Source organism: Etheostoma cragini, chromosome 17, assembly GCF_013103735.1.
Source record: "Etheostoma cragini isolate CJK2018 chromosome 17, CSU_Ecrag_1.0, whole genome shotgun sequence".
Classification (NCBI taxonomy): domain Eukaryota; kingdom Metazoa; phylum Chordata; class Actinopteri; order Perciformes; family Percidae; genus Etheostoma; species Etheostoma cragini.
In genome coordinates this window covers 11,300,402-11,321,168 of record NC_048423.1, presented here as the reverse complement: position 1 = coordinate 11,321,168, position 20,767 = coordinate 11,300,402, and the positions used below count along the sequence as shown (strand labels likewise).

The following is a 20,767-nucleotide window of genomic DNA, read 5'->3' as shown; positions in this document are numbered from 1 at the left end:
TATAAAAGTAACAACACCACAGTGTAGAATTACAAGTACAAGTCCTGTGTTAAAAATTTTACTAAAGTAAATGTACAAAAGTGTTGTTAAAGGCATCAAAATACAGGCTACTTAAAGTATAGGCCCACCAAAAGTAGGCCTGCTAAATGCAAACTATGGCAGCCATGCCAAAATATGTGTTAAGATGCAGAGATGTGTATTAGGTGGTGTGTATACTTATCACCAATTGGTAGAAAATATGGAAGTATTTGCACAATATTGCAAAGAGTGGGAGAGTCAAACTAAGCTGGGTGAGGTTCTATCCTCCACAATCCTTTTGTGTTCAGTGCGCTGTTATTTGAGGGATAGAGGAGGGGTATATATTTCATGTAGTAATGAATTAGTCCCACAAGATGATGCTGTTTTCTCAATGGAAGTGTTTGATTAATGTCCTGATAATATGGGCAGCACATATTAGACATATAATGGGAGATAGACATAGCACAAATGGGATTTAAAATCATCATTTCAATTTTAAAATAAAAAAAGTAAAATAATTAATCTTGTAGATAGCAGCTTTATTATGGTGTAGTCTGGTAGGTGTTACACATTGGAGACATGTCAACACAAAAAAATAATGTTGTACTCTGTGGAGGTTGTTTATTGTGCTAACCATGCTATCTTTATCCTCAAATCAGAAATATTCGTGTTTTTGCCTTTTCAGATAAAACCAAATACATTTAATCACGACATTTCATTGTAAAGTACTGTACATCAATAATGAAGTGCTGTAAATTCTTGTTTAATATTGCAGTTTTAACTGGTCCTGATCTTTACCCTTTACCCTATTTGTTTAAAGTAGCACCTTTGGAGTAACACCCATTCCCTGTCTATTAAAAACCCAACCAGGAATACTGGTTTCACAATGAGAGTTGAGTGCATAGCTAACATTCTGTCGCACACAGTGTCAGTCACACAGTTTCACTGAAGCTGAGGAGTTCAAGAACTACATTTTTCCGTGGATACATCATGCTGCGTACATTTTGTCAAGTCATTTCTTCAGTTTTTGATCTCTGCACATTTTATTAAGAGGTTAACATATTGCTGCTGAGGTAAATCCCCTGTGGATTTAAATTTTCTTCTTGTATCCACTGGACACTTTTTTTTAAAACTCCTGGTAAAAAATGTCTCGCCCTAGCCCTCTGGACTTAGACAGATACAGCAACTTGGAGAAATCTCGTCGCTCTACCAACCGTAGCCAGTCCAGGTCCCAGGATTTGCCTGGTGAAGTCCTCTGTGACTTCTGCACAACAAGGAAGCAGAAGGCTGAGAAGTCCTGCTTGGTGTGCCTGGCGTCTTACTGCGAGACCCACTTGCAGACTCATTATGACTACCCTGCCCTGATGAAGCACAAGCTGGTCAAAGCTACCGGTCAGATGAGAGAGAAGATCTGTGCACAGCATGACAAGTTGCTGGAGGCTTTCTGTCGCACTGATGAGACATCCGTGTGTGTTCTGTGCATGATGGATGAACACAAACACCACGACATTGTCCCGGCTGGAACTGAAAGGACTGAGAAACAAGTGAGTGGTGAAAACAATCTCTCAATCTATACTTTTGGTAAATATTCACTTTGAGGAATTTAAAGGGTTATTTACTGTACCCGGCTGACATGAGCACTTTAATGTCGTTCCCTTAACAGAAACAACTTGGTTCTACATTGAACAAATCTCAACAAAGGATTGACCAGAGAGTTAAAAAGTGGCAGGATCTGCGACAAGCTGTTGAATCATTAAAAGTGAGTAAAACAGTCATCGCACTCAAGTTGAAACAGCATGCTGCCTTTGACTGCTTTTCCATATTTGAACAAACTCTGTCCCTCTCTTTCTGATGTATCTCATCAGCACTCGGCTCAAACTGCCCAAGAGGAGAATGAGCGGATCTTCACTGAGCTTCTGCTTTCCATTGAGAGGAAGTACAATGAAGTCAAGGAGATGATCCGCTCGCATGAAAAGACCACTTTGACACGGGCTGAGATAGTGCTGGGCCGCTTGGAGGAAGAAATCACTCTGCTAAAGAAGAAACACACTGACCTTGAGAAGCTCTCACACACCGATGATCACATACATTTTCTCCAGGTGAGGCTGATCTGTACTGAGGACCTCGTGTGGTGCAAAAATCAGGAGTCTTTTTTAGAAAACAGTCGTGTTATGCAATGTTTAGGCTCATCTCTATCTTTCACCCTCCAGGGCTGGCAGTCTCTGTCAGGCCCCTCTGGATATGAGGACCTCAACAACATCACTGTTGCCCCCAATTACTCCTTTGATGCCACCAAGAGAGCCATCGCTTCACTGAAATTACAAGTGGAAGAAGTTAGCAAGACAGAAATGAGCAAAATCGCAGGAACAGGTGAACAAGTTTGTCTTTTAGCATCTAAAGTAGCATTGAGGCCTTGCAGTGTTCTGTTTCTTTTTTTAATGCTCATGCTGCCATGCATTTTTGTGTTGCCTCTTCATAGTTAAAGATGTCTACATCACAGAAGAAAGTGAAACAAGGACAAGGAGAGAATCAATGTTGAGGGAACAACCAAAGACAAGAGAAGAACCAAAGACAAGGGAACAACCTAAGACAAGAGACGATTTCCTGAAATGTGAGTTACAGAGAAGTGTGCCTTTAACTTGTTGTGAAACTTTCAGTGCCAAGTGAGCAAGGCTACTTGGCAGTTATAATAATCCCCACTCATATTCCAGAAAGTTAAATGTATTATGTACTAACAAGGTTCAAAACAGGAGTCATGGCATGACATGACATAGAGCAGGACCATCTCCATCCCAAACAAAGGCATGACTACACTATGTGGTGAAACAATTTGACAGAGTTTCATATGCTCCTTGCAGAACTGGTTTGGTGAAATTTAGGAGAGCAAACTTACAGCTCAGTGTCACTTAAACAAACACAGGTGTTCCAGGTACTCCACCCGTGGAAAGAATTTTACCAAGCTGATTCTTGGGAGTTATAAATCAAAGGTTTTAGTGTGTTAACTTTTGTTATTCCTAAACCTATTTGTGTCAACATCAAATTTATTTGTGTCCCCGAAGGGCTATTTTGTGCAGCAGGTATAAACACATAAAAGAAACATACATACAAACAAGATATACACACAGTCACAAATAAGCCTGAACAACAGTAAAAACTGGAACACAACTGTTACAAGAAGAGAACAAATACATACAAGTACTGAGCAAGGTGTATGGGAAGCAGCATTGAAGTAGCCTACCCAGGGTAGGAAAAGTGCTTATCAGCCTTACAAAGTTGACACAGGATACAAAAATAATTGTCAACAACAACATCAGCATCCATTACATTACATTACCAACCCCTTTGTCAACTTCTTTGATCACCTCAACACATCGTCAACAGACTAGAATATGTAACCAACCAAGAAAGAGTTTAAGGATGACTCCTCATCATGAATCATATTCAAGAGGGATAAATGGCTGCAGGTATAAAGAAGTACTTATATCTGTTACTCCTGACATGTGGTCATCTTGGACATGAGCCAGAGGGCAAGAACTTAAATTTAAAGAATAATGGGAGGGAACTGTCAGAGCAAATAGCATTCACTTTCCTAACTATCTGGCTATGAACAGTTCTGATAATGTGCACTAATGATCTACCAATATCTTGTTGCTCATCTTCACAACTCTGTTTAGTGATGTTAAGATTACTGAACCAACAGAGAAGAGAAAAGGCCAGGACAGATTGTGTCACAAGTGTTTAGTAATTAATTTGCAACACAATAAACTTTTCATCTTAAAAGAAACAAATACCAAAACATATGATACCTTTCAATTGAAAAACAGATTATCAACAATACAGAGAGGATTAATAATGACATTGTCCTGCATTGTTTAGACTCCAGCCAGTTGGTCCTGGAGGTCAACAGCGTCCATCGCAACCTTCATCTCTCCGAGGGTAACCGAACAGCTACAATGAAGAATGAGCCTAAGAACTACCCTGATCACCCAGACCGATTCGACCACTGGCAGCAGGTCAGACGATACTGCCCAACCGGTTGTAATTTTGTGCCTGAAAAAATATATAAAAAAATATATATATATATATAAAAATATAGACTTAAGAGTAAAAGGGGACTTAACTGTTGGGGAACATTGTCTTTGAATCACCCTCCTGAAGCAGCTGAAGTTTGTCAGACTTATTTATGAAAAATTGTCAACTGAATCATGTAGTTTTCATTTGTTTTTCCTCCTCTCTCTAGTGTAAACTTAATATCTTGGTATAAATTTAAAAAATTCGTACCCAAATCAAACTTTTATAATCTTTGAAGTTATTCTTACAATAAAAATGCATTCAGTTTTGCAGTTCTATCCCTCAAAAATGCATTCAGTTTTGCAAATTCTCATCTTCACAACCGTTTTAAGCCATGCATAAACTTTGTCTTTTAACCTCTCATTTTGTCCATTTCATTGCAGGTCTTGTGCAGGGAGAGCTTGACTGGTCGTTGTTACTGGGAGGTGGACTGGAGTGGGACAGAAATAGACATCGCTGTCACCTATAGGGGAATCAAACGTAAAGGAAACAGCAATGAATGCAGCCTGGGCTGGAACGACAAGTCCTGGAGTCTGTACTGCTCTGACTCCAAATACTCCTTTGTGCACAACAATAAGAGCAAAGATATTGCTGCTCCATTGTCATCTCGTGTTGGCATCTACCTGGATCATGCGGCAGGAATACTTGCATTTTACAGTGTCTCTGATGGCATGCAGCTTCTGCACAGAGTCCAGACTACATTCACACAGCCCCTCTACCCTGCATTCAGTGTGTGGGGCTTTGGTACTACTATCAAATTGTAAGATAGTTGCCATAGTGCAAGTAAGTAGCACCAAATTGACAAAATATTCTCAACATAGTTGCAACAGGGTGTTTGATAATTCCTTTTGTTCCAACCTTTGCTAAAAATTATTATTTTCTCATGTGTGAAAAATGTGTTTTAAATGATCCTGTTAATCTGTTCTTGTTCTTGCGACAACGTAGTCTACAAAATGTGTCAGTTCAAGTGATTATTGTGTTATTTTCACAATGCTCCATAATGCTTTTCTCTATTATATTACTGTTATGTTATAAAAGAAATAAAATCACAGTTTCTAAAACCCCTGCGTTTCAACTGATTTATTTGGCACTTTATATATGGAGCTGTAGTTGCTGTTGTTTTTCACACTCATATCAGTCTATTAGTCATCAGATCTCCATTAATATAGACATTGGCACACTTCTCTTCTACTTGGGGTGAGGACCTGGAAAAAAACTATGCCACTGCTTTTTTAAATTTTGTTAGTTTAAATTGACATAAACAACTTGTTCAAAGCTTGAAAATCAACAGGATTACATTTCAATCAATAATTACCAGACATTAAGGCATGGACATCGGGATCTTCCGGTCCTCATTTGGGGGATTAAGGTATAGAGACACTAACAAGTTAAAGCTCCAGGGGGCAGCCGAAACAAGTTTTGTTGGACGGATCACACACACCCACACACACACACACACACACACACGCACACGCACACACACACACACACACACACACACACGCACACACACACACATACTCGACCTCGTTGACCCGCCCACTCGGTGCACCTCCAAACTTAAATTGAACGTACACTGCCACTACAGGTTTTGGGGGGCGGAGTCAAACAGCTGGATACTCTGGAGTGTCTCGTGGCGGCGATGCAACGAGACCGTCTGCGTGTGAGAACTCTCCAAATCAAAAGAAAAAACGGCTAACGGTACCTCTGTTCCGCGGAAAAGAAAATTTGATAAAGAAATAAGGTTTCACCGTGTCCTGCGGGTGTGGAATAGTTTTGAAATAACGGTAACGTTACCAGAGTTGTGGAGGAAAGGTCGGCGTATTCAGAGGTATCGACAAAAGATTAAACTGGCTAGCTAGACAGAAGGTGAGTCTTCACAGATTTGCTTTTGATGTTTGTCGTTGTTGCTTCACTAAAAACGTGAAGGGGAACAGCTGTTAGCATGTACCACGAGAAGAGAAGCCTACTAGTAAACTCAAACATGAGTTGTACAGGCAAAACGTATGAGTAAATGTAGGCTACGTGTGCTATAAATAACTTATTAAACCAATCAGTAGAACAAAGTTAAAGTTTCAAATACAGATTACTTTAACTAGAAATGCTTGATGATGATTGTTTTCTGATTAGGAGGTGATTGATTTTGACCTTACTCACTTCCCTCCTCTCATTCACCAGGTAAAAGGACACATCTGTCCTTGCCAGTGTCCCATGTGTAGGCCTACTTGCCTCCATCTTCAAGAAAATGAATCTGTCGGTGACAATGCAGATGTCAGTCCCACTCAGTTAAATGTTAATACTACTTGAGCAGATATTGCTCGGCTGGCCGAAGAGGAAAAAGAAGAAAGGGGTTGCTCAAGGTGCTGGAACATGTCTCCCTGGATGGTACTGCCTGTTAGCCTCCCAGTTTTGACCATTACTGGGATATGGGTTGTGTAAGTATTACATTTATTTCACAGTAAAAACACTGTAAATGATTTAAGCTTAAAATCAAGCATGGCCAGTTACATCTTCAAGTCAGCTGAGGAGCGGCAGCGAGCTCCTCCGAGTGGCATCGACGCCTCCGGGCTGACTGTCTGACAATCGCCACAGAGGCGTCGATCAATAGTCAGTATCGACTAGTTTGTGGCACTCGTCGACCCCCGTCAGCAAACTTGCTGAGCGGCACAACATTGTGTCGGCAGCTAATAAATATATCACATATCATATGTTGTGTGACAAAAGTAGGTTGAGTTAGTGTTTAAGTGATGGGGACATAACCAGAAAAGGCCATCCAGCAGTGTTTCCTTTAGGATTTGTTTTTTAGAAGTGGGGGCAGGTCTGTCCTAACAACACCCACCTCCAGCTTCGCCCCAGGTCTGTCTGTTAAAACAGTGACGGAGACAACTTCTCTCTTGTGATGCTTTGTTAAGGTCAAGCAACATGCGCATGGGTAGCTTGATCTTAGTATGGTTTTGTGTGTGTGTGTGTGTGTGTGTCTGTGTGTGTGTGTTTCTGCAAATAAATATAATTGTAAAGGCTACCATACACAATGCATAGGAATTATAAATAGCAAATATTAACAATAAACCCACTGTTAATTACATTATCTTAGTGCAGTCGAACTACTTAAGCATGTAAATAATGCATCTGGAGAACTTTGATAATGGCAATAAATCCAGCCAACCAATTAAAATTGAATAAGTTGAATAAGTTACTAACCTAGTAGTAAACAAAACCCATTTAAATATTACTGCTTTTTTGAAAAGGGCAGCTTTCCTGTTTAGTTTTTGCCATAAAAACAGATTAACACCAGCCGAGTTGATGGATAACCAGGCAGATATGTAATATATTTATAAACTGCCGACAGGTAGTCCCACCGTGCTGCCACTCTGTTCGGCAAGATTGTTGAAGGGTATCGATGAGTGCCAGAGATCATCTGCCAGTACTTGGCTTCTGCCACAGACTTGTTATTGCGCTGACTACTGATTGACGCCTCAGTGGCGATTGTCAGACACTTGCCATGGAGGCGTCAATGCCACTTGGAGGAGCTTGGTCCTACTGCAGCTGAGACTGAACTTGTTTGTTAAATTGTCTGCTGGTAGTGAGTGACGCCCAGTGCACGTTTTATTCTACTTCAGGGTGACATATTGCAGGGATAGTATCTACAGTATATCTTTCTTGTTACAGTTTAAATTACAATTATTTTTAATTAAAAATCTGTTTATTCTGAAGAAACACATTTTGATACCTAAGCCTCTGTTGCTTCCAGGAGAGCAACAAGGCCAATTTACACTAAATTCCTGGGAGCCTTTCTCCAGAAAAGATCTGGGATTATTACCCCTCTTTTAATAGAGATACCTAAGCAGATGTGCTGGAGAAAAAAGAATGATTACCTCCTGTTATGTTTGGGCTGGCAGCTCTCCTCTCTGCTCTGTTATTACTTTGGTAGGAGGAATGGTAACCCCAAGGGGAGAGAGACAGGTGGCCCAATTCCAGATTGTTGTCGTCCACATCTTTGAGTCGCGTTGACACTATGCAGTCTAATCAGATGCCAAAGATGAGACCTTGTACACCAATCCGTGTTTGTGAACACTGGTGTTTCACAGTCCAATCAGGAGTGTGTACAGGGCTTTACAGAAAAGACACTGTTGAGCTGTTTTGTGTGAAGTGTTGCTTCAGACCTATACTTAGTTAGAGATTGTGCAGGTGAAAATTAGTTGCACATTTCTTTCTTATTTGGCATTTGTTTCTTAGGTAGAAAGTTGATTTGAGTTAAGATGCTAAGTGCTACTGAGCTACAGCTGCTTTACACTCAGTTCCTTCCTGTTACCTTGACAAGGACGCGTTGTTTCTAAGAGCAGTCAAGGATCCTTTTCCAGACTAGTGGAATGTCAAAGGATGTGACATGTTGCGGAACTCCCTCTTTCACTCTGGGTTAATGGGTGGGAGTAAGGTAAATATTGGTAGGCGGTAAAATACAGCGTAAGCAGAACTTTCACTCAGCGTCTGATGGCCGTGCCCAGTGTACGAAAGGTCTGTGGAGACAGAGGAAGGCTTGTGCCCACCAAAAGAGTCTTGACTTTGATTCTTTTGCTGACCTTTTGTGAGTCAAGCATTGTGTTTGAAACTTCATTATGGCTTCACTATACCTATAAGCAGTACTTTTTGTTGTTTAGATTTTAGATTACTTTTAAGGTTTTCAGTTTTAAAATACTGTACGTTTTAGGTGCTACAGCAACCAGGCAGAAAAGAAACAGGACTAGCCTATACTTCCAAAATTCATTCATAGTTTGTGCATCACACCCTCTCCTGTGGTTTCAGATATGTTATATTTGCACAGCTTTTGAGAATTTTCCCTCTCCATACCAGATCCCTTTTTTAAATTCCTTATTTACTCCTAAATAAAAAAAACATGCTCTTTTTTACTTATATAGTACTCACAGGCACGCAATTACAGTTTACAACCACTGCTAAGCTTTGATAGTGGTCTAATTATGTAAACAAACCTATTATTACTCAGTCTTCTCGGAGCACAGAATGCACCAGTTCGGTTCACATACCGCTAAATAAACCCACTTTATTTAGAAATGTCCCAGAGCCGCTTTGCTGCTATTCTAGTTTTGGAAGCTGACCAAAAAAATGTGCCCTTTAAAGTTATGGAAAATGTAACAACTTGAACTGGTTACAGTTTCTTTTCCTATATTTCTTTTCTAAAGAAGTCCCTTGATGATCATTTACAGTTTTTGTAAGCTGCTTTGGTTTTTGTCAAGATGGTCGCATTGTATGTTTAATAACATCACAGAGTACGGTCTAGACCTGCTCTTATATCGAAAGCGCAATGAGATAACTGTTGTTGTGATTTAGCGCTATATAAATAAAATTGAATTGAATTGTATTGGAGCTCTGGCAGCTTTCTACATGACGGCCATATTCTACTCACACCAGTGGGTTTCCTCACTACATTATGCAAGAGTGGTGCTCTACACAGACAACGTGTCTGCCATCTGGCTTAAATGACTTTCACATGGTGAGTCAAATAGCCTAATGCCAACCAATAACCAGCCAACCAAATGTTGCCACCCTCTGCAGCAGTCCGTCAATACCACATGTAGCATTAAAAAACGAGAAGAACCAGTTGCAAAAGTAATAACGTTTTCATGGATTCTGTCCTCTTCCTGATTACACTTGAGACTGAGACTTGTGAAGCTAAGCAAGTTGAGCCATAAATAGATAATCCAAAATGTTGATTATCTAACAACAATTAGTGTTCTTGGATTGGTTTAAAATCTCTCAGAATTAAGTGGTGAGATTGGCTGGTGTAGTAATGATTGTTGTTTAATTTTATCTTTTCTATATAGGATTTTGTGTTAGATCCCTCTTAGTATACAATACAGTGCAAACTAATGATCTTGTATGATGTAACGAAATAGAATGTTAAACATAAGCCTTAATTGATTGAAGCATTTTATATTTAATGGATGGAAAAAAGTGTTATAGTTTATCTGAGTGGGTGAGTGTGTGTTGTCTGGCTTAGACTACGGACCCTTAGTAAACACATATTTATAATGTTTATTGGGTTATAATATGGTTACTTCTTTATTGAGTACTGAATTCTTACAGTATGATTAGTACCATATGCTGTAGAAGATATTGCACTGATTTTTATAGTATGTACCCACAAAGATAACATTACTGTAACTAGATAACTGTTATACTGTATGTTTATCACACTGACGTATATGGTCGTTTGAAGCGCAAAACCTTTAGCTCCAATTAGGATGTTCAGCTTTATATTATGACACTCTTATCGTATTGTTGAAATTATTTACACTAGATCTGGGTTAGGGTTATAAAATATGGTGCGTTGACATTTGTGTCTGTGCTTGTTATTGTCTTCTGTGTAGCAGGTGTGTGTGTGTCTTTGTGATATGACTCCATCCTTCAAAGACATTTGCGCAATCAGCCCTGAAAACATTACATTACTACAGTATGTCTGCTTTCACAAATTAGGATAAATAGTCTCTGTGGCTAACTCAGAGTGTCTGTCTCTCCATCTTTTTATGGCAGTTAAAAATATAATTTTGATCTCCAGCTTTAGTTTTATCTTTGGGTCAGTAATATTTAGGACATTGCATTGACTGTTAGAGTTGTTTCGATATCGGAGATATCTCCAAACCTGAGAGTCTATGCTCCGATCCGACGTAATTCAGCCAGAAAAAAAACTACTTTAATTGAGTTTATTTATGTTCTTTTTGGGTTATGACTGACTGTCAAACTAGATAATAAAAAGTTCTCTGGCATTCATTTTCTGTATGTATTTGTTATATGTATTTGTTTTATATTTAAATATATATTTAACTCACTGGTATTGGATTGGTACTTTGTGTCGGCTGATACACAAGTTCAGGTTTTGGTATTGGAAAGGACAAACTAGTATTGGAACATCTCTATTGGCTATGGTTCTAAATATCTCTTATTCTGAATTAGTACTCATTAAATCACTTTGGATGATACTGTAATCATAAATAAGCTCAAAATATACCAACAGTGTTTCCTTTTGTTTAGTTTAATCCTACTTCTCTCTTTAAGGTACGCCATGGCCCTGTACAATCAACATGTCTGCCCTGTGGACAACTGGTATGTTGCTCAAGCTATCCTGTGTTTGGCTTTATTGTACAGCTGTTGATCACTACATACACACACAAAATCATGTCTTGCAATCTGGTGATTTGTTAGTGTCTTTCGTTCCAAATCGTTTTCTTTAAGGAAAGCATTTGCTTTGTTATTGGAATGGTATATATAGGTAATGGAATTATTTCCTAGTTGGTCTTTTCACAAATGTTTGAAAGAGACACCAAAATCCACTCACACACACCAAAAGAATAAACTGCAGTACATTAACATGGCTCTAAACTGTGAGTTAACGTTATTCTTCGCATTCATGCACTGTTAGTGAGTAACTGACAATCTCTCTGAACCCCGGGTTTGTTTCAGACAAGCTGAGGTTAGTTTCTACCAGCAGAGATACTATTTGATGACCCAGTGGTTCGACTCAGAAACCTCAAAAAACAAAAGAAAGCCTGGTTTTGACCCAACAGGATGGCACTCTAACAATTTTTTTTTGTTCTGTTACTTACTGGGATGTAAAGACTGAAAATGTTCATTGTATCACAAATTAAATATTTATTCCGGACATTCTAAGAGTATACCCGGTAATATTAATCAGGAATGTGTCTGTTGTTTGTTTTTGTTTTGAATCAAATTTTGCTATTTGGGGACTTCCCAGCAAGATGATAGTCATACTGATACTTTCACAACTTTCTTATGTGTGTCGTTTAACATTAATTAAGTTTTTTTGTGTGCACGGTGCATGCATGTTTGATGTTCCAGGTTGTACAACCAGTCATGTGAAGAAGATCTGTATTTGCAGAGTGGGCCAACCTTGTGCTGCACTCTAGACAATGTTCCGCTCATCAGGTTAGTGAGACTCCCACCCTGAACCCAACCTTCCCTCTCTCTGTCCCTTTTCTGTCTCTTTGTTTCTAGTGTTGCCTGGGGATTAAAAACAGGAACACTGTCCCATTGTTTTACATGACCCCTGTCGGCACATTGTTGATAAAAAAAGAGAGTGAGCTTGAAGGCTACGGTTCTCCTGAGTGTGTGTGCTCGGATTCTGAAAATAACTCGGAGCAGAAATATCCTGCCTGCCACCGTGGCAGTTCACAGGCAAAGCATGGGTCTGCAGTTTACCATGTAAACACACAGGCGTCGGCTTACATTTAGGAGGAAATCAAGACACTCCTGCTCTTTTGTTTGGCTTTTTGTCTCACTGAGCTTTCATCATCAAAGACCAGTTGCAAAGTGTACTATACAGTGTAAAACTAGTTTGTTTATGTCTAAACGCAATGAGCATGATTATGTAACCAGAAATATTTAGTAGTCCTCAGACTATATGTGTAGCAATAGATTACCAGAGAAACGTTGACCCTGAAACTGTTGTAAAAGTGATCTAATACAGTGCTGATGCTGTTGTTGCTTAATCTACAGTTTAATGGTGAAGTTTGAAGTGATGATTCACATTTTTCAGCTATATAATATAATATTTAAGGCAGTGAGTAGTTGACTGAAACGAAATTGTCAAATTAATCTAAGATCTGTCTAAATGTACCATCCATCAAAATGGTAAATATATCAAAGAGTGTATGTGTGTGTGTGTGTGTGTGTGTGTGTGTGTGTGTTTTGTCTGTGTGTTTGTCTGTGAGTGCAGTCTGCTGAGAAGGTTTTGGCTTTGTAGGCATCTGGAGATTGGGCATAGACAGTGTGCGCTGACTGTTTCCTGCCTTTCCCTCCTACAAACATTTGTCATTGCTAGAGAGGAGGCAGTAAGTGAAAAGTCAAAGGCTTGATGGGATGAGGAAGTGTGCCCCCCCCCTTATTGCATGAGTAGAAATGCATCTCTAAAAAAATTATTTACTTATTTGCTGTGTACTAAGTGTATGTAGGTTGATTCACAGTATTTGTCGGATTTATGTCAGTGGTATTTATGTGTACTCTTTCTTGCAGTAAATGTGGGACTCTTCCTCCTGAGAGCTGCTTTTTCAGCCTAATCTGCAGCACAGGCTCATTCATGGGTAAGGCATCATGTGCACACACACACACACACACACACACACACACACACACACACACACACACACATTGTTGCAGTCATTGATATCATCTCTTCGGTTATGGCTATAAGTCACCCGGACATCTTCAAATCGCCAGTTTTATTTTCACTAACAATCCAGTACCCAAAGATAATCAGGTTACTATCATATAAAACAGAATTTTATTTTTGTCTAAATTACTAAAATTATTAATCAACTATCAAAAGAGTTGCTAATAAATTCTGTTGATCACCTAATAGTTTCAGTTCTATATTTGTCAATATATTAAATGAATACATAAACTTTGAATTGATGAATAAAAAAGGAATTATCCCTTTTGTGTTTTATAGGCGCAAGGAAAACATGCATGACAGAAAAGGAAAGGGAATGAGCTCCCATGTGTCTGTATGTTTTTTTGTGAGTCTACATGTGCTGTTCCCTGCGTTAACTGGTGGGTCTGCCTACCCTGATCTAGTTAATGTTTCCCAGGTGTGTGTTTGTGTGTGTGTTACTGGTGCTTGATACATCTGAGAGGGAGGCAGAGAAAGATCCATTATGCTGCTGTGTGTTGTTGACATCCGAATTACAGCTCTGGTCTTTGCCTGTGACAAGGATAGAGGAGACTTTTTGTGGAAATGTGTATATGGAGTGAGACTACACATAGGATGCTGTGCTTGAGAGATCCTGGTAAGCACCAGACTGTTGCAGCTTAGTGTGAAAGTCTGCTCAGGCAGCAGAAGTCCGGCATTTGTGCAGAACTGTTAGCAGCCTAAACCACAGTAGGTTAGTCTGTCTAACATTGTGTACATATGCATACACATATACATATATTTTGTAAGAGAAAGAGAAGTAGGCTTAGACTAAGCATTGTACTGTTATTGGAATGTTATGTATACAAAAATGCAGATGAACCAATTCAGGAAAGAAATACAGTATGTAGCAACCAAACAATGTAGCTGCCAAAAAATGTGGCATCCCAGGGTTTACAGCCAACAAAAGCAACACAAAATTGCACATTTCCTGTCTCCACTGTTGGCTCAATTGCTCAACTATGATGACATGATAATTTCTGATTCAATAGAGGTGAAATTCTGTTGCTATCCCGCTAACTGTGTTAACCTTGTTTGGGGACAGAGCTATCCTGAAAAATCAACGTGTCAGGACTCTGGAAAAACTATTTGTTACTTATACGATACCATGATAAACACGACAAATCTGCCTTAAGCTACTATCAGCCAATTCTGTATATCGGCCTGGCTGATCTATCAGTCTAGCGCTAAACAGTTTGCAACCCTGTATTTTACATTACGTAATCTAATCTTCCCTACCCTTGCAAAATACAAACTCTACATTGCAACATATCCTGCAAAACTAACGTTAAGCACACTTGTTCCCCAGCCATCAGTTTTTATGAAAGTCAGTTTCTGACATGTAACATCATGGCTACCTGTTTGAACCACATTTTATAGATTTAACTGCCTACATTGTATATTATTACATAAATAGTGGTTGAAGTTTTGGCAGCAGGTAAATAAAATAACTACACTATATTTAAATGTAAGTGGAGCTGCATTTACACCTTGATAAATCTGTGACCACTTCTCTAGGTGGTTTGAGGACTTCAATCTTCAGTATTGGTTGCATTTGCAGTTAGTAAAATAATTGAGTTAGTCTTGAGCATAGCACATGTTTATACCCATTGTAAGTTATTATGGCTCTGCAAAAGTAGGTTAAGGTGGATGTGGCATGTAGCTTTACAAGAGGCTATTGTAAATAAGCAGTGCTTAGCTTCTTAGCCTATTGATTTATGTCTTACTTTGTGCCTGCCAGAGTTGGCTCAGGGGTTCACTTCCGTCTGGGATAACACAGACTCAATGAACTGTGTATTTCCTCATAATTATACTTCTCATTTTTTATCCCAGTTTGTATCTCTTTGCCAGTGTACACACACAATGTTTCAAAGACAATACATGTATTCTTTCTCAGCATGTCTCCTGTGGGAGAGAATGCAGTCGGGTGTTTGGTTGAAACATATCTCCTTGTGGGGACAGCAGGGTTTATTTAACTGTGTGGTGTGGCTGATGTGACTTTTGTAGAAATATGACCTAAAATTGTTCTTCCACATCTGTGTGAATGCAAATCAATTAGTCTGTGGTTGTGACAGCTTGATTGAATGTACATATATCCTAGTATGTCCATGTTTGTTAAACAGTACTATAACTTCCATGGAAGAGTAACATCATCTTAGCTTAACTAGATGCAAGTTCAAACATGCTCATTTGTAATGATGAAAAAGTAATTTTGTTAAAATACAGAAACAGACAGCCAGTCTGCAGTGGATAGACTGAGATATCTTATTGAAATGAACAGCAGTTGACTTTCTTGTCCCTTCAGCAATAAAGTGTGTGCTTCATTTCAACAAAAAAAAAGAAGAAAAAAGAAAAAAAAGGAGTAGGAAAAAAACAAAGACAAGATTGTTTATCCGATCCTGGAGACACTGCTTTGTATTTTTCCATGATTGTAACTGAAATCACTTTGCCAAGATGATTTTAGTGCAGAGGGAACACAAGAGAGAAACACAAATGACCACTCGCAAGTTCTGGCTTGAGGATCTGTACCAAATTAATCTGGATATACATTTTTATAACATTATATGATGATCGCTATTGCATTAGCTTCAGATAGATCTCAATTAATCCTGTATTCCAAAAAAACATGTTAAATATAATTTAAGTGTAAAAAGACTGAAATGCTTTTCACCTTTTTAGTATGACTTGAAAACTTAATATAGTTGAGTGTAGTTTTTTCTAATAATATAACGTCTATTTAGTTTACTTGTTTGACAGTTAGAAGACATGAAGACACTTAAACATGTTGTACCAACAGGAAATGACTCAACACATCTCAACATTGTACGTTGAACTATGACATTAGTGTCCACATTGAGACGCTGGCTTAGAGCCAGACAGGCCACATTATATCCAAACCCTGACTAATGGAGACAAAGCTCGACATTGTTAAGTCCTGCACTGACATTTTTCTTTCCTCTCCGTGACCACGGTCTCCATTTTTTATTCCCTTTTGGCAGAACAGATGTCTTAAAGCCTGCCTCTTGCACAGATGGTGACAGATTTAAGACAACAGTTTAGTCTCCGAGACAATGTATGGCCTTCAGGTCAAGACATGAGGGGCTCCTTGTCCCTTCTAATTCTCTCAGCCTCCTCTTTTTCACTCACCCCCTATGCCCCGCCTTCACCAAGCCCAGTCAACCCCTTATCAAGCACCAGCCCGTGAGGAGCTGACAAAGAAAAACCAGGCGGGGGGTCAGCTCCTCAGGGCACCAACAACACCCCCAGTTACAGCCCATTAGCACGTCAGCAGTCATCTGTCCCACATACTGTACTTGGTGTCCCTCGCTTTATAATCTTATGCAAGACTAAGACCAACCCCCAGCCATTTAGCATTACCACTTTCCCGCTATTTCCTGCTTCTCATATTCCCACTTGTTGGGCAGAGAAATTCTTTGTGTGATTTTTAACCAGCTTCCAAGGAAGTCTTGTGTTTTTTGGCTGTGTGAAGTGTGTGAGTGTTTGAATCAAATTGAAGCCAGCCAGCACTGAAATAACAACACACAATACCAACAGTGTGCAGGTTACTTTTCCAGAATAAGTGTAACGCCTTCTTTTCTTCAGCAATTGCTGCTGAACAGTCATCAGAACCACCAATAACTAATTCATCTTCTCTGTCTTTTTATTTCTCTCTCGTTCTGTAGTTATGGTGATTGTGCTTCTCCGCTATGCCCACGTCATTGAGAAGCACGAAAATTGTGTTCTTAACACGGCGAGTCTCTCCACAGGCTGGATCTGTGCTGCTGGACTCATCATGGTGGGCAACTTCCAGGTACGAGGATCCAGTTTACCCTCATCTAACAGATAAAATGCAACAAAGTAATGGCAGAAAATAAACACAACTTCACAAGGGAAATAGAAAATAAGTAAAAGTATCCCAAGTGTTTGCATGCATATATATGAGAGAGTTAAAAAGGAATCTACAATTATTTTGATAATTGATTCATCTGGAATTTTTCAGGCAAAACCGGCAAGAAATTCTCTTGCTTCAGTTTCTTCGATGTGAGGATTTGTTGCTTTTTGTGTTCTTACATCCTATTAAGTTGAATGTTGTTTTAAAAGTTGAAAACATGTGACTTACTTGGAATGGATATTGGCCTTTTTGACCTCCAAAATACTCCTTTTTTAAATTATGGGCCCTAGCTTGCTCCCAGTGCAGCGTGCAAGTGTCTTTGTTAGTTGTTTTACATAGTATAACATAGTTGTTAATTCCCTGTCCTGCGCCCATGTCGTTTAAAAAGCAAATACACCTGTGCCCATCTTTGCGCCCATGGGCGTGGTCGTCTTACAGGGAGGTGTGTTAAGGCCATTGACCAACAAAAACCTTGTCTAATGTCAGTAACGCAGAATTTTATTGTTATTTTAACAGCGCATTATTACAATGTGCCTACCGTTGTGCACATTTCCAGCACACTATGCTTGTTACACACGCACAGGGAAGCGCAGCAGCACACATACATACAAAAGATTAAAAATAAAAATATTACGGTGCAAATCCACAATAGCAATGTGCCACGCTACAAACCTTTTAAAGGGAATGGGAAATGACACTCTGATTGGTTTATTGCTATGCCCAAAACACACCTGTGAATTAAAGAAGACACTAAGTACAAATCCTTTGAACCATGCGCCGGTGCACTGACCTTTTTTTCTGCCGTTAAACTATGTCCTAAAAAATTAAATAAATATATCCTAAAAATGTCCTAAACGCACCTGCACCATGCGCTTTACGCAGTGCACTTAGATCGTTAAAATAGGGCCCTATTTGTAAAATATCTGCAGTGCTAAAAGCTTATATTTGGAATGGAAACACGTTTCATTATAAAGTAGATTGTCCATTCTCATTCTCAGCATGTTTTCAGTAGACAATTTCCACCATGTAAGAATCCAACAGCTTTAAAGCTTTCATAAGCTTTTGAAACATTTGATACTTTGATGTGTTGAACACTTGGCCCTACGTCCTCTCCTCCCAAATAGTCTTGCTTTATGTGCTTAGGATTCGTTGGTTTAAGATGGCCTGGTTATTTAGGAGAAGTGACTACAGGGAGATTTCCACTTTCATGTATGTTTGTCCTACACATGTAGGTATGACTTACCATGTTCTTCTTTGTTGAAACATGAGTGGAGAGAGGATGGGACTGTGCTGATTCTGTGTGTATCAGGTGTGATAGAGATGCACATTTTCTAGTTCTCTGTGGATGACATCTTAGTCAAACAATTTATGTCTGAAAGTTCACGTGTGATGAGGAAGAGGAAGAAGAAGATTTGTCAGAAACTGCATTGACAGTTAGGGTTAGGGTTAAGTATGAGAAGGTTGTTTCCACCTTCTTCCCGCTTCTCTTTCGGGGCCTCTGCTCTGCAGAACTAGGTTGAATTTTACGGGAAGAGCCAGGAGCAAGTGAGTCATCAAGTCTGGCCGTGCATGGAGAGGAGCTGGGCAGACAGGATGTGTGTAGCAGAGGCCCCATCTATAACCAATCACAGGCCTCAACATAGCCACTTGTTCAGAGATATCGCATCTCTTATAGTCTGGGACATTCCAGTGGGATGGAAATAGAGTTGGTGAATAAATTGTTTAAGCCACATGACGGAATAGAAATTCTGCTGGCAAAATGCTGTACAGACCTAAGGACAGAGCATCCCCTGGCAAACACTACAAACAAGTTGTAATCGGGGAAGATAACAGCAGCCAAGATCGGATGAACACGACACATCAAACCGAGAAAGCACCTGTAACACAACACATGGCACCATACTGTGTTGTAGCAACTGCTTCAGTTTGTAACCGTGTTACGTAAAGCTTTGGCGGCACCATTGTGGTGTGGCCACTGGGGCTTTTTACTGTCCGACGGTCTGATGGTTTGGGTAGAGAAGCTAAATAGATGATGGAAAAGCACTGCCACACCATGAGAGTGGCATGGCTAGGTTGAAAGCTGCCTTCAGGAGAAGCAGAGAAATGAGCAGAAAAGTGGTCTGGACTGCTAAACCTGCATGCTCCTTTACAGATGATACCCACTATCAGCCGAGCCTTGTTGCCTTGTTAATGCTGTAGCAACTGCATCCAAAGGTCCTGTCAGCGTCAGCGTTGATGCCTGCAATGCGACAATTGCATCCTACTGGACAATGATATTTCAGCCATGTGGTACATGAAATCTGAGTGTCTCTAGTACCTACTTGTTACAATGAGTTGTGTGTATATGTATTTATTTAATAATCTTAATAACAATATTTAATAGCTAAGTTTCAGATTCTATTTAATTTAGCTATTTCCCTTGTTTGACCTCTCCCATATGATACCCTTCTCATGACTACTGATTAAGTATGTTATAGCAGTGACGTTTTGTCTCTGAGGTAAAAGTAACGGTATTAAAGAATGTAATTAGTGGATCTTGTATGACAAAAAAGTTGGGGTTGTTGACATGTGCAGCATCTTTGTCATAAAAGCAAACAGGTGCTCTTCAGAGAGAATAGGCTAACAAAAAGCTAAACAAGGCTTTCCTTTGAATAAGATTACGTAGTTTAATATTATAAAAGATTGGAATCACTGAGTCCAATGCAAAAAATTTTAATATTTCATTTTAATACTTTTAAGTAGTCATGGGAAAACGTTGAAAGCATGTAACATGTGCATGATGATGGCTCAGGTGAATAATTATGTTTTAAGGTTTTTGCCCATAAGTAAATAAATGTATTAAAGGCCTTTATTCAGGATCCCCTTTTTGTACGTTGCCAAGCTGGTCTGTGTAAGTGCTTTTGCAATAGGAGGTGGTGGTGACACTTTCTGTTACATATTTTGTCAGGCTTTTGGACCAGTAGGTGTGTTGTAAACGTTTACAAGTCAATAGAGTTTCATTTCATTTCATGTGTTTCAGTTCCCAGAAAGTGAAAAGTGAAAGAAAAGCTGGAAGTCAGTTGGACTTGTTCCCACATGTGCATCCTCACACCCCTTATTACCCTGCACACTTTTAACTTTCTGTATCGCTGTAGGATACAATCTTTCAAAATGCAGCACCAGGGACGTCATTAGGCCTCTGAAGCTATCTCAAAATGTTCCTAAGCACCCCTAAATGATACGAAGAAAAACAATAACAATTTGATTTATCAAGAACTGTATCCTCATTCATATAGACCCAACAAATGATGTATATCCAGTGACAAAAAAATTGCAAAAAAGTCCAAAGTTAGACACAGTTTTTAGAGCATTGCAGACCGGAGCGATGCAAGTAACTAATGGTGCTAATGGTGAAAGGAAGATTGATTACACAAAGTGATACAGAGTAAAATTGAAATTTGTTTTTAATTACCTGCCTACCTTCAGCTATGTTTTCTGTCTGAGGATTGTTTTTTTTTCCACAATACATTTGTTGGTAGGTCTAGGCACTATGCAGAGCCTAAACTAAATTATTTAATTATATTTAT

General features: G+C 39.3%; 2 protein-coding genes and 1 long non-coding RNA gene across 5 annotated transcripts in view; 2 read left to right on the top strand and 1 right to left on the bottom strand.

Moving 5' to 3' along the window:
- Window positions 1–837: 837 nt before the first annotated feature.
- On the top strand, window positions 838–5,147 carry ftr14l (finTRIM family, member 14-like). The gene is made up of 7 exons (XM_034898579.1): window positions 838–1,562; window positions 1,682–1,777; window positions 1,884–2,117; window positions 2,229–2,388; window positions 2,498–2,629; window positions 3,895–4,031; window positions 4,473–5,147. Exons 1-7 carry the CDS (start codon window positions 1,164–1,166, stop codon window positions 4,851–4,853), a joined length of 1,539 nt encoding a protein of 512 aa, XP_034754470.1. The 5' UTR covers window positions 838–1,163; the 3' UTR covers window positions 4,854–5,147.
- Window positions 5,148–5,692: 545 nt separating this feature from the next.
- Window positions 5,693–20,767, top strand: part of zgc:154058 (uncharacterized protein LOC795538 homolog) — a 21,936-nt gene continuing 6,861 nt past the window's right edge. For 2 of the 3 annotated variants that reach the window (XR_004660180.1, XM_034898582.1), the window contains exons 1-6: window positions 5,693–5,958; window positions 6,268–6,524; window positions 11,161–11,208; window positions 11,962–12,048; window positions 13,135–13,202; window positions 16,993–17,120. Coding sequence is in view for 2 of the 3 variants with exons in the window: in XM_034898582.1 (XP_034754473.1) it covers window positions 6,460–6,524; window positions 11,161–11,208; window positions 11,962–12,048; window positions 13,135–13,202; window positions 16,993–17,120 (396 nt within the window). In the remaining variant the exon portion in view is untranslated. Of the gene's footprint in view, window positions 5,959–6,267; window positions 6,525–11,160; window positions 11,209–11,961; window positions 12,049–13,134; window positions 13,203–16,992; window positions 17,121–17,309; window positions 17,460–20,767 lie in introns of those variants that run through there. The other variant, XM_034898583.1, reaches the window with a different exon arrangement.
- LOC117960598 overlaps window positions 12,086–20,767 on the bottom strand; it is a 9,528-nt gene continuing 846 nt past the window's right edge. The window contains exon 3 of the long non-coding RNA XR_004660181.1: window positions 12,086–12,099. This is a non-coding gene — a long non-coding RNA (uncharacterized LOC117960598). The remainder of the gene's footprint in view (window positions 12,100–20,767) is intronic.

What these genes read in the sequence shown, in the direction of transcription:
- ftr14l (XM_034898579.1), top strand. Translation starts at nt 1,164, where the DNA reads ATGTCTCGCCCTAGCCCTCTGGACTTAGACAGATACAGCAACTTGGAG. An exon ending in ATCACATACATTTTCTCCAG is followed by an intron (nt 2,118 to 2,228) that starts GTGAGGCTGATC and finishes TTCACCCTCCAG; the next exon opens with GGCTGGCAGTCTCTGTCAGG. An exon ending in AAGAGACGATTTCCTGAAAT is followed by an intron (nt 2,630 to 3,894) that starts GTGAGTTACAGA and finishes TGCATTGTTTAG; the next exon opens with ACTCCAGCCAGTTGGTCCTG.